Source organism: Acipenser ruthenus, chromosome 8 (assembly GCF_902713425.1).
Source record: "Acipenser ruthenus chromosome 8, fAciRut3.2 maternal haplotype, whole genome shotgun sequence".
NCBI lineage: Eukaryota > Metazoa > Chordata > Actinopteri > Acipenseriformes > Acipenseridae > Acipenser > Acipenser ruthenus.
In genome coordinates this window covers 19,967,419-19,982,863 of record NC_081196.1, presented here as the reverse complement: position 1 = coordinate 19,982,863, position 15,445 = coordinate 19,967,419, and the positions used below count along the sequence as shown (strand labels likewise).

At 39.0% G+C, this 15,445-nt stretch overlaps 1 protein-coding gene across 1 annotated transcript in view; it reads left to right on the top strand.

Moving 5' to 3' along the window:
- LOC117972646 (1,4-alpha-glucan-branching enzyme-like) overlaps positions 1-15,445 on the top strand; it is a 268,712-nt gene that overhangs the window by 194,011 nt on the left and 59,256 nt on the right. The window contains exon 15 of the mRNA XM_059028691.1: positions 4,364-4,494. Coding sequence (XP_058884674.1) covers positions 4,364-4,494 — 131 coding nt within the window. The remainder of the gene's footprint in view (positions 1-4,363; positions 4,495-15,445) is intronic.

Genomic DNA, 15,445 nt, shown 5'->3' with positions numbered 1-15,445 from the left:
CGGTGGTGGAGGCAGAGGCAGCTCCAGCTCCTCTGCTCCTGGCAGTGGTGGAGGCAGAGGCAGCTCCAGCTCCTCTGCTCCTTGCGGTGGTGGTGGCGGAGGCAGAGGCAGCTCCTGCTCCTCTGCTCCTTGCGGTGGTGGTGGCGGAGGCAGAGGCAGCTCCTGCTCCTCTGCTCCTGGAGGTGGTGGAGGCAGAGGCAGCTCCTGCTCCTCTGCTCCTTGCGGTGGTGGTGGCGGAGGCAGAGGCAGCTCCTGCTCCTCTGCTCCTTGCGGTGGTGGTGGCGGAGGCAGAGGCAGCTCCTGCTCCTCTGCTCCTGGAGGTGGTGGAGGTAGAGGCAGCTCCAGTTCCTCTGCTCCTGGCGGTGCTGGCTCCCTCTGCTGTGGTGGCTGGGCATGTGCACGCCGTGCTGCCTTCAGCAGCATAGCTCGAGGCTGCTGGGGGACACCAGCATCCTGCCCTTCTCCCCCCCAAAAATTTTCAGGGGGTTGAGCCTGTAACTCCTCCCCTTCTGGCTCTTGGGACGGCACCAGCAGGTATTCACCCTCTGCTGGTGGAGGTGGGACCAGCAGGCATTCTCCCTCTGCTGGCAGCTTGGGTCCTACGGCTGTGGAAGCCCCGACTTCCCTCTTTTTGGGCTGTGGACGCACCGACTCCTCCCTTTTGGGCTGTGGACGCACCGACTCCTCCCTTTTGGGCTGTGGACGCACCGACTCCTCCCTTTTGGGCTGTGGACGCACCGACTCCTCCCTTTTGGGCTGTGGACGTTCGGGCTCCCCCCACTCAGGCGTAGGACGTTCGGGCTCCTCCCACTCAGGCGTAGGACGTTCGGGCTCCTCCCACTCAGGCGTAGGACGTTCGGGCTCCTCCCACTCAGGCGTAGGACGTTCGGGCTCCTCCCACTCAGGCGTAGGACGTTCGGGCTCCTCCCGCTTGGGCTGTGGACGCTCAGGCTCCTCCCATTTGGGCTGTGGATGCTCAGGCTCCTCCCGCTTGGGCTGAGAACGCTCAGGCTCCTCCCGCTTGGGCTGTGGACGCTCAGGCTCCTCCCCATAACTGCGGAAGGGACAGTGGGCGAACAGGTGATCCTGGTCGCAGAGGAGGCACCCCGACGATGGCTTGTTACATCGCCGTGGATGCCTGGCCCTTAGGCGGCACTCCTCCTCCCTGTCCTTCACCTCTTTATCTGTCTCCCGCTTGGGCTGTGGAGGCAAAACCAGCAGGCATTCACCCTCTGCTGGTGGAGATGGGGACAGCAGGTACTCACCCTCTGCTGGTGGAGATGGGGACAGCAGGTACTCACCCTCTGCTGGTGGAGATGGGGACAGCAGGTACTCCTCTGCTGGTGGTCCTGCTACCTGGGCTGCTGTTCCATTTATGGTTGCCTCCAGGTAGTTGAGGACAAACTCCACACCTTCCTCCAAGGTGTTTGGGGTGTGTTCCTCCTGATAGACCTCCCATCTCTCACTGTCCATCATCCACAGGGCCTGGACGACTATGGGCAGAGACTGGGCCTCCAGCCCAGCATTCTCCAGCAACCAGACCCGCAGTTTGATGGCGTCTTCTGCCATTGATTTTTTTTTTTTTGTTTGTTTTTTTTTTAAATCCAGACCCCTCCTGGTCTGACGCTTGGAGGCGCGGCTATCCCACTTCTGACACCACGTGTCACAAAGACGGCCAGAGTGGGTGGCGTCAGACCAGAAGCAGGAAGGAATACAAACACAGAGACTTGGATTTTGGTTAGGCTGAGCGCGTGATCGCGCTCAGCATTTAATAAACAGAAAATAAAAGGTTTGAAACACAAAAACACGGGACACGGCACTATACGCCAAAATAAAGAGACAAACAAAACAGACTAAACAGTGAACAGACAAACGGACAAACACGGTGAGTGAAAATGTGTCTCTATATATACTGTTGTGCTGGGATTCAATTACTAATTAATTATTCACTTGAATCCCAGCACGTGAATTAATTCTGTGCAACCCCGTGCTCGCATATTATATTTTAAATGCACGTGCGTGATGTGCAATCCCGTGCCTAAATACAAATCTACACTTTTTAAATATACGTGAAACACAGACCCGTTTATATCCCGTGTACCAATCTATACACCGACACTAACACACGCACGCATACATACACAAAACACACAAATGCACACAGGGGCAGGGCACTTTGCCACAATGACCCACTGCATAAATTAATAGGATTTCACCATACTATCTTGTTTGTGACCTTGAATTTATGTTTAAGGGACAATACAGATAAATCAATGATATCAAAGTAAAAAATGAGATTTTAAAACAAAAATTATCCAATGAACAAGTGACCAACACAAGCTATTATGCATCCTTAATGGCTTTTTAAAGGCTGAATTCACACTGGGTCAGTTTCAAACTAACTCGGTCTGGTTAGTTTAGTTTAGTTTGAAACAGTATATCAATTTGCTTGCTGTTCACACTTATCTGTGATCAAAGGAGCTGAGTTTGTTTGGATGCGAGCTAAAGTTAGTTTGTTTAGTCCTTTTCCATTTTTTTCAGGACTGATTTCGTTTGTGTTCACAGTGCAGTTTGCAAGTACCCTCAGTTCGTTTATATAGCCTTGAATGAATGCTTAAAACTAGGAAGATCCCAGTTTTCCCAGGATGTCTGGTAACCCTAATGTAGATATTTTGTTGTTTGCTCTGTACTTGTTTCCTCAGAATATGAACTAAGCTATGAGCAACCAAACCAAACTGTTTATTTGCCAACCATAATAAGCCAAACATAGCGAACCATATCGAGTGCGGACCAACCCCTCTAAACGGACCCAGTGTGAACTAATACCCCAAAGCTGTATAGATATGTCTACATGTAGGCTGTTAACATGGAAATAGTGCTCAGATTGTGAGAGGAGATATGCTTTATATTCCATTTTCTTTTTTATCAATTCTGTCTCCTGGTAGGGTTTAAGCAATGGAATTCATATTGGGTACAGTATTGCGGCATCCTCTCAGTCAAGTTCTATTACATATATAAGCAAGAACCTGTTTGTAGCAGTCATTTAAAAAACTCACAACCACCACAGTGCCAAAGCCTTATACTTTCAGCTAATGACATCATATTTGACTTAATATGGTTGCCATATGACTTGGGTATAGGACAGTACAGATTAAGTTATTTTCTTAGCATTTGGTACGCAACTGCATGCTGTTATTTTCTCTGTTAAGTTCCTTTACCAATACCAATGTTGACAGCTGTTTTCTGTGATTCCTTCAGTGGTGTTCTATTGCCAGTGTCCAGTGAAAATTATCAATTTCATTGGCACATTTTTAAACCTCTGGACATATCAATGAAACATTTTTACTTCATGTTTACAATACATTGCCATAACATTATGACCCTGTAATGTTTTGTTTTAATACTCTCATTTTCAGTCCTTTACAATATCCTGCAAGGCAGGCTATTTGCGGCAGTCGGTGGGTCTGTGATATCTGAGTTTAGCTCAAGATTGATAACTTTATTATATTAAGTGGCAGACCTAATTTAACTTCCTTTGCTAATTAGACACACTGACAAGTTAGTTAAGTGCTTACAAATGGAAAGGGGATATAAAAAGGCGTCAATTGAAAAAATATATACAGCTCTGGAAAAAATTAAATCCAGAGCTGTATATCAGGACTTTACTTAAAAGTGCAATTTGTATCTGATACTTTGAAGATCTGTAGAAGTAGGCTTCAAAGGGACAATATATCCTAAAAATCCCTTGTAGTGTATGAATGCCATCTGAAGTGCTTTCCACTCTGCCGAAAAAGTAATGGGGCAGTCATGCATATGCAAATACCCAGCAGAGGATTGACTGAAAGATGTTCTTTCTGCAGCTGTGTACATTATTTATACCTCTCTACCGTGCCTAGAAAAAATAAAAATCTAACTCTCTCCAAGGCTCCAAATGTCTTAAAATTAATTGAATGAAATACCCATATATATTTTATAATGAGAATGTATGCTCTTAGCAAACATAACTTTTTTGATTTTTATATTTATTTATTTATTTATTTATTTATTTTTGCAATTTTGGCTTTGAAATTGGTGGGGCGAGGGCTTAAGTGCTAAAAAAAATAATGCTGAGTGACAATGATAAACTATTTTAATGACATGTTACCAGAATTAGGTTTGCTTTATAAGACAATGTCTTCTAGCTTTAATACTCAGAATGTATTTATAAATAAATAAATATAATAATGAAAAACATTTTCCATGTACATAGCTATGTGATTTATGCTTATGAAATACTGTGATTCAGTGAATGCTTCATGGATCATTAATCAAATATGAATATTAATTAGACGTCATCATTTGTGGTTGTATTACCCTCTCTTAGGCCAATGTGAGCACACAGCACGAAGGAGACAAGATCATTGCGTTTGAGAGAGGGACCGTTCTCTTCATTTTTAACTTCCACCCATCCAATAGCTACACTGATTACAGAGTGGGAGTAGAGATGTCAGGAAAGTATCCTTTAAACAACCTCATTTATGTTTTTCTATTCCAGCGTTGATGTCCTCCATCCCACTTGCTATTGTGCAGGTAACTTTGACAGACTCACTGTTTATAGAAAGGCATCACCACTTTCTATTGACTTATATACTTGCACCAGGTTCAATAAAACACATGCAGCATTTTTTCTCTAATTTGCATTTTTATCCAAGATGAAAAAAAATGCTGAAGGTTAGACTGATACAATTCTTATACCAAGACTATGTACCTTTTGAATTGTCAATTTAAGCTGCACTTACATTTATCGTTGTATCTATTCTGTGTTTGTGCTAATGCTTTTTCTAGCTGTGTCTATCTCAACATCTTTTGTCAGGTAAGCTACATGCATTCATCTATGTTTGTTTATGCCTGCTCCCTTCCACACACACGATAAAGATTCAATACAACAAAACATTAAAATGTGTTAAGTTGCACATGTAATGTCCATGTCCGAGAGGGATGTTTTTGATGTCACATTACCTGCAGATATTACTGTGGGCTTCATTTTGCAATGTTGTCATGTGATGCCGTGAATTGCCAGCTTGAGAGTTCCTTCCACAGTCAAGGTTAGTAAACCTGGAGGGCAAGGTTGAAGGGTTAGCCTGCCCTGCCTGCTATTGTGCCTGCAAGACTGTAATACAAAGTAGTATATAGTCTGCCCGCTACAGCTTATTGTGCCTTTATCTCTACTGGCTGCAGAAGAATGCATAATGCATTTTGATTATCCAAGCAGTATTCAAATTGTGTGTCATATTACAGGATCAACACATTAAAGTAGACATATAGCTGACTTGAAAGATGTTTCATTAGCTTCCTAGTGATTGTTTGAAACAAATGGTAATGTTTTTGATCAGTTAAATAATTGTTTTCCTGTGGCATGTAGCAACAGAATATATAAAAATATTAGATATATTTTAGAGTTCTTAAAGAAATTTAAATAGACCGTGTGGAATCTGACCTATGTAAAATTGATATTACCTTCAGAAACCTGGGTAAAATTTAATGAAACATGCCTTGATGACGAGGACAGGGATCATAGATAGGTGACATTGAATGTCAGCTACACAGTATTCTTCTGATCATTCTGACACAACACAACAAAATGAAATGAAATAGTGGGGACATATATTATTTCAACTGCAAGGTTTTACAGGGCCAACAGTGGCAGCCCAGGGCAGCAGGGAATAAGACTTGGTGTAAAGCAAATGTTACATTTATCTGGCTTTCTGGTATTATTCAATTGAAGCAGTCAGTGCAAGTATAGTATATCTCAGTTAAATGGTGTTTTACACTGCGTTTGTTACAAACAGACTCAGTTTGGTGCATTTGGTTGTGATCAGTGCATAGTCGAAAATAAGGACCTTAAATGTAGACATGGACATTTTTATGTGTCAAGTATCAACCCATTCTCAGCAATATTGATAGTGCCAACTGAGAGCAAAAAATTATGTTCATTATAGTAATACTAGACAGAAGCTGTAAACACATTTTCCATGGTTTCAAAAAAAAGTGTGACTTGTGTATTGACACGACAACTGGTTTCTTGTCCCTGTCTTTTCATAAATCAAAATATTCATGTAATATGAGGGGAAGCTACTGTATGGAACATTTTGGTAAGTAATGATCCATATGTGTATCTTGGGGCTTAATATGCCAAGCTAGTCCATGTTCCTGTTAATTTACTGGATTTATTGAGATTATATGAGGCTCTCAGAACTATAACAGAATATCCAACTGATAAAAGGCAATTCTCTAAATTCTGTCCTGTGTTTTCAAAACATCTAATTCCATATACCTTTCTTGCGCAGACATTACGCTGACAATTGAAAACTTTAGTGCTATAATCTTTGGTAAACACGTATATGTAAAAGGCAACTGACTTCTTCAGGTACAACATTAACACAAAATTACTGTTTATGTGTACTGACACTGAAAACTTATTTTTTTCTACAACAAATGCTTATAAAATCCCATAAATAGAAAAAGGGTTAAACTTGTATAATTGTTGAACATGAACAATAGCTTTTGTCAAGATTTTCAATTTCATTGTCAGTACTGCTGTTCCGTTCCACATCTTCAAGAACATGCTTGTATAATGTGAGGTGAAAAAGTAGGATGAGAACATTTTATATGTCTTTCACCTTGGCAGCTTTAATTCATCTTCCACCCTTCAGGATACTTGACTTAAATTTCCATTGCTAACACTTTCACAATGCTGTTGTTTGTTTGGCTTGGGTTTGATAAGCTATAGTGAATAATAAATGTTTGATGAAAATTGTTGTTGTATTTTAGTAGTGGAAATAGAATATTTTGTCTTCAGTCTGCTAACATCTATTAGTAAAATCTCAGCTAGAACAAACCAGTAAACTTCTGGAAAATAAGTCTTAATATGACAAATGTTTGCACAGTTATTATTATTTGTTTATTTAGCAGATGCCTATCCAAGGCGACTTAAAGAGACTAGGGTGTGTGAACTATGCATCAGCTGCAGAGTCACTTACAACTACGTCTCACCCGAAAGACGGAGCACAAGGAGGTGAAGTGACTTGCTCAGGGTCACACAATGAGTCTGTGGCTGAGGTGGGATTTGAACTGGGGACCTCCTGGTTAGAAGGCCGTTTCTTTAACCACTGGTCCACACTGTTTGTTGTAGATATTAGTGTACCACTACTTTAAAAATAAATAATAAGATAATCACATACCAATATTTGTTTTTGTATTTATACCTGCCAGAGTAATGTGACTTGCCTAGTCTTTTGATCTTGAAAGAGTTTATTTCAGCTGCAGAAAAATAGCAAGTCAGATTGAATTGGCTATATCCGAATGGTTATGACTGTCAATGCATAGTAAAACAAACATCCAAGAAAATCACTGTTAATGGTGCACTGTGTTCATGAACCACAATATATGTACCGTATATCTGACAACAGGGAATCTCTGTAAGTTCTCAAAATGTAATAGTAATTAGCTTCAAATGTCACTTTTTCACATGCCCCTTACTATTTGATGGTGTTCATCATTCTGAGTGGTTCTGGATTCTTTGTAGTTTTTTTTTTTCTTTCTAGATTGCCTTTATCTGGCTTTGAACTTTTTTGAGCTTGTTGCGGTGTCCTTAGTGCCAAATTGAACAGCCTTTCATTGAAATCATGAGACACAATGACTTTTCAATTAAAAAAAATATTTTTATGAATTGATTTGAAATTGATATTCTCCGAATAACTCAATCCTGCTTTCCAGAAGTCATTTTTGGTTGCCTTGACCTTTCAAGAGGGGTTGTTATTTCCCCTATGCATTTTTTGTTTTTTTCTGCAATATTCCTTTGACCTATAGATTTCTTATTTTCATTGGTCAAATAAGTTATTTTGTTTTAGTGATTGTTTTGGTATTCTTTTCAAAGTTGGTTGTGATCCCAATTTCTACCAGATTTCCAACAAACACCTGATACAAGGGGGAAAAAATAAGCCATTAGACTGTGGAATTACTAAATTAATGTATAAACAATACATTGCTTGGCAACTCTTAAGAGCTCAAAAATTGTTTGGGAGTACACCACTTGATTTTGCAATTCCATGCCTACAATTAATTGCCAAATGCTTGTAGTATTTTAAAATCAGAAACTTTTGCATTGCTTCACAATTCAGGGAGATAAATTACTTTTTTAAAATTCACCAGTACTGTACATATTTACATTTTCCGCACCAGTCTGTCATGCATAATTGAAGTACTACTGTATTACTAAAAAAATACAGGTGTTATGTCTGACCCAGGTGATTAAGGTGTTGACATCTCTTAATGTTGCAAAAATGTACCTTTGCAGGTATGAATAGGTCAACGCACACAAAGGAGGGAGAATGTAAAATTCAGTAAAGCTAATATATGGATGAATAGTTACATAAATAGTTATGTAAATAGTGGTTTATAAACTGTAAGCAATAAAACAGTGGAATCAGTAAAGATGGAAAATAAGGTATAGATAACAGTTAGTAGGAATACTTTGAAAGTTGAAAGGAAGATGTTAGTGATTAAAATTGTAACTTTAACTTAAGATTTCTGTGATGAAGGAGCTCATCCCCCATAAAATACCCCTATGAAAACCCTCATAAAGACTGTTTGTTATAAACAGGAAACTGGACTCTAAAACATTTCATTTAAAGTGCTGTGTAAATGTGTCTCTCCATATCTATAAGACTACATACAAAGATGCTTAACCGAATAATCATGTTCATGTTTGTCACACATAGTTTTGTTTTGTTTTCTCCATCTTTGACTACTTAATATTACCTTAGATAAAGTTGTCAAAGATTAGTGTAAATCTGGGTCTGTGAATCCACCCCTAAAATTTAAGTGTAGTTATTTTTGTTTATTAAGTATCTGATATTTATTGTGCTTATTAGTTCCTGTTTTTTTTCATTGTGGGCTTTTTGAAATTAAGATCATGTTGATCAAAACCGCAGTTGATCTGAACTCAGAATTCTCACAATCTTATTCATGATGTGCAACTCTAGTGGCCCCTGATTTGTTAGTTTCCCTAATATGCTAATCTGCATTTGTTACTAAACCATAATTTAACCATAGTTAGTCAAAATGACCTGTTAGTTTGTAACTAAATCCTGCAGTTGTAATTTGAATCACTGTGGAGATGTTGACTTATGGGCAGGTATAGCTCTTGCATTTTTGGTAGGTTGGTTGCTAGATTTAAATCATGGTCTTTTACAATTGTTTATATAAAACATGTCAATTTGTGTCTGTTTTTGTGGCTTAGGTCTGGGCTATAATCATCTTCTTTTTCATCTTCTCATTTGTGCAGTATTATTGGTCCCTCAGTGATTTGTTCTGGGTCATGTTTTGGTCTAACTAAGTGATGGTGGATTTTCTTTGTATTTTTTAAGTAAGACTACATATAAAATTAGTGCAAGATGCTGAGGTTTGTCCTTATATATCCCAGCAAGATTCTCATTAAAATGCTGAAGGATGCACTTTTAAAATGTATATCAAGGCATCCTAACATTTTCTGGAAGTATCGTGAGCCGCTAATGAACATGTAAGGTCACACGAATGAGTCACTGGTGTGCATTTGCTGAAAGCAAAGATGTTTCTTTGCAGTTGCTTGGTTTCAGGAGATGGCTTTGAAGTGCAGTTATCTAACTGTCTGTGTCTGTTAGAATTCACACTTTTTAAAACAAATGAAGGTAGTGAACTTAATCCAAGATTAACCAAATGACAAAGTTTGTTCTTTAAGCTGCCGGTTGTGTGTGGGTTTTTTTTGTTTTGTTTTTTATTAAAACGTCAACCATTCAATCAGAGATGCCATCCTCAAATTATGCCTCCGGGGATGCTTTGTTTTTGTTCACAAAAAACAATCCTATCTAAAATCAGTCTCATTAATTCATCTTCCATCCTTCAGGATACTTGCTTAAATTTACCCTTGTATTGGCATTTTATTAAAGATGTAACTTTGTTGTATCCCTGAGATATGACTACTACAGAAATAAAACGGTTACTTTGTATTTGCAGCTGCACTGTATAACGGTGGCTGAAACACACTGATGAAACTCTGAATACATCACATAACCTAATAGACACAGACGTCATTGTGCTATCTGCGAAGCATCGAGAATGTCGGCTCGCAAGCAAACTGATTTAACTAGCAAACAAAAGGCAGAGATAATACATCTCTGTGAAGGACCACAAAAACTTTCGATATCCAGCAAAAGAAACAGAACCAAATTCTGGCTGCTGATTCTGACTCCGATGAGTCACTTAAAATTTTGCAGCAATTTCTTGGACAGAATGAATTTAGTGACTTGACTTTATTTAATACGGTTGAAAAAAAAGTTGCTGAAATTTCTGTGCAACGCCTAATTGATAGCTCTCATCAGTCGACAATTCATGCCTTTTTTAGATAATGACACAAACTGTTTCGTTTCAGTTAATTATATAAAATATGTTTGTCCTGTATAGGGCTGTCACTCGATTAAAATTTTTGATCAGTTAAATTATGGGCATTAGTTGATTAATCCTTCCACATTTTTAATAAAGGTAACGATCTTATAGCAGCTGTCCTGCATAGTAATGCTTCTAAATCAATAGAATCTAAAAAAAATAAGCCCAATGGAAATTTGGTCTTTTTTAAAAGCGTTTGTATTTTTATTTTTATTTAAGTAAATGTAACAAATTTTCACAGAACAACATTCAGGCCACTGTCAGTCACATACCTGAAAACACAAGATAGCTGAGCTGTGTTTACCATTATAGCTACGTACTTGGCTTCCTGTACTTTCTAGCAAAACCAGAAACCAGGCACAAACCGCACATTCCCCAATGTGTAGGGCCTCTGCCCTGTCACACCTCATTGGAGTGTAACCAGAAAATGCAGCATGTCTTTTCAATGTGTATTAAATAAATTGCTTTAACTTGTATTTGTGAAAAGGCAGTGTTAACAGTACACACCATGGGGTCGCAAGCAGTGACAGGCTACAGTATGAAAAGGTTAAACACTTCTTCATATTGTTGGATTAAAAAAACAAATACGTGTTATAAATTGATTTTTTCACAGCCTGGGCTTTTCTATATACAGTATTGTGAACAGTATTGTGGCTTGCAGTGGTGACATCAGACCAGAAACACAGACTCAGGAAGTAGCGGGGCAAAACTGAAACGCTACGGCACTCAGCTTTTATTAAACAAAACAAACAGTTTAAACAAAACAAAACACTCAGAAAACAAATGGCACAGGGGCCAAAGTAAAACAGAACAAAACACCAAGTAGTCTTCTAGAACGAGTACCTACAAGGTCTCACAGTTGGTAGCAATCGTCTTTCTTGTACTCACAGTATTGTTTCACCTTCCTCCTCTAAGCTCTCTCCCCTGACAAAGGATCCCCTGACAAAGCTCTCTCCTGACTTTTATAGTTTGTGGCTGGAGCCCAATTAATCAATAATTAACAATTACTCAATTAAGGCTCCAGCCACATTCTCACATGTATTTTGGCAGGGAGGAATTTACCCCCTCCCTGCCGATCCAAAACACACAAACGCAAACTCATATTAATAATAAAAGGAACAAATACATATATACATAAAAACAGTAATAAATCATAACAGTACAAAAATATAAATTAATAAGGGGCGGACAAAACACCAGTAACATCCAATAAGGGTCCAACTACAATGCAGTATATATTGCAGATGAGGAGTGTGATACATACATAACTTTGTGTACTGCATCCTTCGTTATTTGCTAATACAAAACATCATTTGAACTTTTCTCAGTGTCACTTAAATATAGGTATCAATCACATCTTTCCAATACAGATTTTAGGACATCTCAAATGACACTGTACAGGCAGAACGACAAACATCTGTGTATGAGGGAATACCAGCATAAGCAGAAGTGAACTGTCCATAGCTAATATCTGAGGTTTGTTTGTGCTGTGTGTTTATATCCTGTAGCACATACAGAGGCTGATGTAAGGATATGTGCAAAGTGATTTGCAGCTGCAAAACACAGAAGATTGTTGCCAAAAACCGTGTTTAGCTGGCATTAAAAACACGGCGTATGTAAAGAAAGTTTTTTTTCACCTGGCTTTCTGCACCTGTTATTAAATTAGCACATTTGCACAACTGCACAGGGAATTAAAAATGCATATCAAAATGCAGAGTATTAAAATAAAAGTAATAAAAAACAGTACTTGATGTTTTGAATGCTTCATATGCTGCTTCATACTGGCTTAGTTTAAAAAGAGAGTATGTTCAATGAATCGCACTGTATGAATTTGAACTGCATGCAGGACTGTTCTGTGTACTTGTTTATTTACACTTTGGATAGTTCTACAAGATGTGTAGGCTTCAGACACTCAGCTGAAAAAGCGTAATAAAGAAAACGCCTGAACATGACACTCTTCCGTAGAACCCCAGAAACAAGCCAAAACTAAATCATTTCGCCATAGAGAACAATGTTCTGGCTCAACAACCTGATGGCTTTAACAGTTCCTGCAACAGGCTGGAAAAACTGAGAGGATAAAACCAGTAATGTCAGATGGTGTCTTTTCTATTGCAGAGTACTGTTTAATGTCCTTGACGGAAAGCTTTGAAACATTTGTGTTTATTATTAAGAAACTCACCTTAATTTATATCAGCATTCATGAACCTTCACTTCGGTTTCGAGCATGATTGATCTGACATGGACTGACCCTATATTTATATAATTTAACATCCGCCACATTTCTCTTGCGGAACGAAATGTCATTAATAAGGTGATTGATAAATGTGTAAAGAAAATAAAAATATGTATGAACTTACAGTATTTAAACACTCGCTCACCTTCTTTCTCTGCCAAGTATTTATAACGAAGAGTTCTGATACGCTGCGCTCCCTGTATGTTTTTGTTTGTGATGCCGTTTTGTATGCATTATGGGAGCTTTACAGGTGGGCCAGTCTCGAGGTTGCCTTGACTACAGATCCCAGAGTAAGAGCAGCTTCAGTGGTTGCCTGACGCGAACTGCTGAAATCCAAAGTGACTTTTATGACTTTGTGACTTAGTAACTTAGTGACCATAAAGAAGAAGTTTTATAGTATAACAATTGATTGAAATTGTGCAGTTTATTAATCGTTCGAAGTCGGTTTCGATGTTTAATTTAATAATCGGAAATTAACCGTATTTTCAATTAATCGCTCATCACTATTACTCAGTATTTTTCAGTATTTAATTTGCATTTAATCAAAGCGTATCTTAAGGAAACAGTTTTAAAAATGCACCAAAACCTTCTAAATTGTTTTTATAAAACAAAATAAAAAACTATATATGCTTAATTTATACGGCAAAAATGTTAATGCTTTATTTAATATATGTTTTTCCCAAAAAATGTAATCTTCGCATTGTCCCTAATTATAACATAATAGGACACCATTTTCTATGTTAGGGGATAGTGGCTATGGCCTGCGACCGTGGGTGATGACACTATTGAGCAATGCAGAAACCGAAGCTCCAGTTCGCTACAACCATGCCCATGTAGCAACACAACTGCCTGGACCATAGTGGAGGTGCCCTCATGCACACACCTACAAAGGTCAGTAAAGTCTCATACAGCACCCACTGCCCCCTGTACTCCTAACTCACCTCACCTCTGGGCTGTAAGTGCTGCCGCTATTGCGACCCTCATTATCATGATTGCGGCTCATTATTTGTGTATTTTAAGAACCGTATTCCTTCGAATTTAAGATACTCTCAAATTAAAGACGCAGCCTAAATTTCCCACCTTCAATTTGAGGAAAAAATAAAACATGAAATAAATATGCATTTACACAAATACAACCTCAATTACGCATATGGAGGCAGTTTGCGGCTGTCTGCTATCACAGAGCATTACAGTTATGTGCTGCTTCTCATTTCCAGTCGTGATTACTCGCACCTGTTTTTCTCCCAATTTGTGAACTGTGGTATTGCTGATTAGCATTTCCGATCTGTCCAAGCTCGTAATGTAAATTGTAAAAGCTTCTCTTTACATTCCTCAGGAAGCTAATGACGCTTCTTTGAAAATGCCTGCCTGTATGTTATGGATGATTCGAGATCGGGCAGTGACGTTTTGATTCATTTTTTCAGGGCAGTCAGTCACATTGCTGTTTGTGTACTCGGGCAGTCACGTCTTTTGTTGGCGATGTTAATACACGCATCACTACTATACTCGAATTTAAGATGCAGGCTATTTTTGAGAAGCAAAAAATTGTATTTCTCACCATATTTCTTGAGAACACACTGTATAAAATTGGGAAATTTGATGATTTGATGATTTTGCTTGGTCTCGCTGATGGTAGTTGGGTATTGTTTAATTGTTTGAATGTCTGTAAGACTTTTAATGCAGTGTTTTTATTTTCTTCCTGTTACATTTTTCTCTGTTCTCGTCCGGGAATTGACATCTGTGTCTGGGTGGCAGGAATTAACAAGCCCGGACGCCCTAATGTCCGGGTTTAAGTGAAATGCATAAGAAACAACCTTCCTTTAATATTTTCTTTGACATTAGTTGCTTAAAGAATTTCCACTATCTTATTAGAAATGTACTATTTAGTACTGATCTGTACATTCTACTTTGTCCTCAGCATTTGAATAATGCTGGGGATAACAAACATATCCACGTGATAAAAACAATCCACTACTGAGCTGATGTGAGATTCAGGATTTTAGTTCTGAGCATCCTTCATCCTGAACTTGAAAATCCAAGTTAATATGGTGGTGTCATGGCAAATGTCTACGTTAACCTATATAAACAACAAATCAACACACAGTATATGAATCAGACAGGGATGTCGATAATTCACAGTAGTAACTGATTTATTTTTTTTGTTTTGTCATTATTAACAGGCTTTAGTTTTAGCTGTGTTTATGGATTATAGTTTCATGAAAGCGGGAGAAGGTTGATGATGGAACAAAACCCCTTTCAATTTCCCAAAGTAATTACAGACCTATAAATAACTCACCTGCTGGGGACAATGTGGGAATGGACCTGATTATGGACTGGGGAAGGGGATGGGAGTACTCTGTAAATATCATGTGTTTGTAAACTGTGTTATACTTGTTCAGATCTGTTGGTGTTCTCTGTGTGTTTTAGTGCTTGTGTGACTTAGAGCTGAAAGACTCTGTGTGAGTGCGTCACTGAGGGGGATGGGAGCAGGTCTGACACGACCAATCAGAGATAGGTAGTGTTGGGTCAATGAGTGAGGAAGTGGGAAGCAGCTGACAGCATTATACCCCCACCGGGGTGGGCCATGGTCATTGGGAGTACGGTGGGGGGATTTCTGCCACATCCGGGTCCATATCGAAGGGGTCCCCTGCACCACCATTGTAGACACAGGGTTGAGGGTGACAATGGGTTATGGACAGGGGAAGGGGATGGGGTACTCTGTGTGTTTTGGTGCTTGTGTGTCTACAGCTG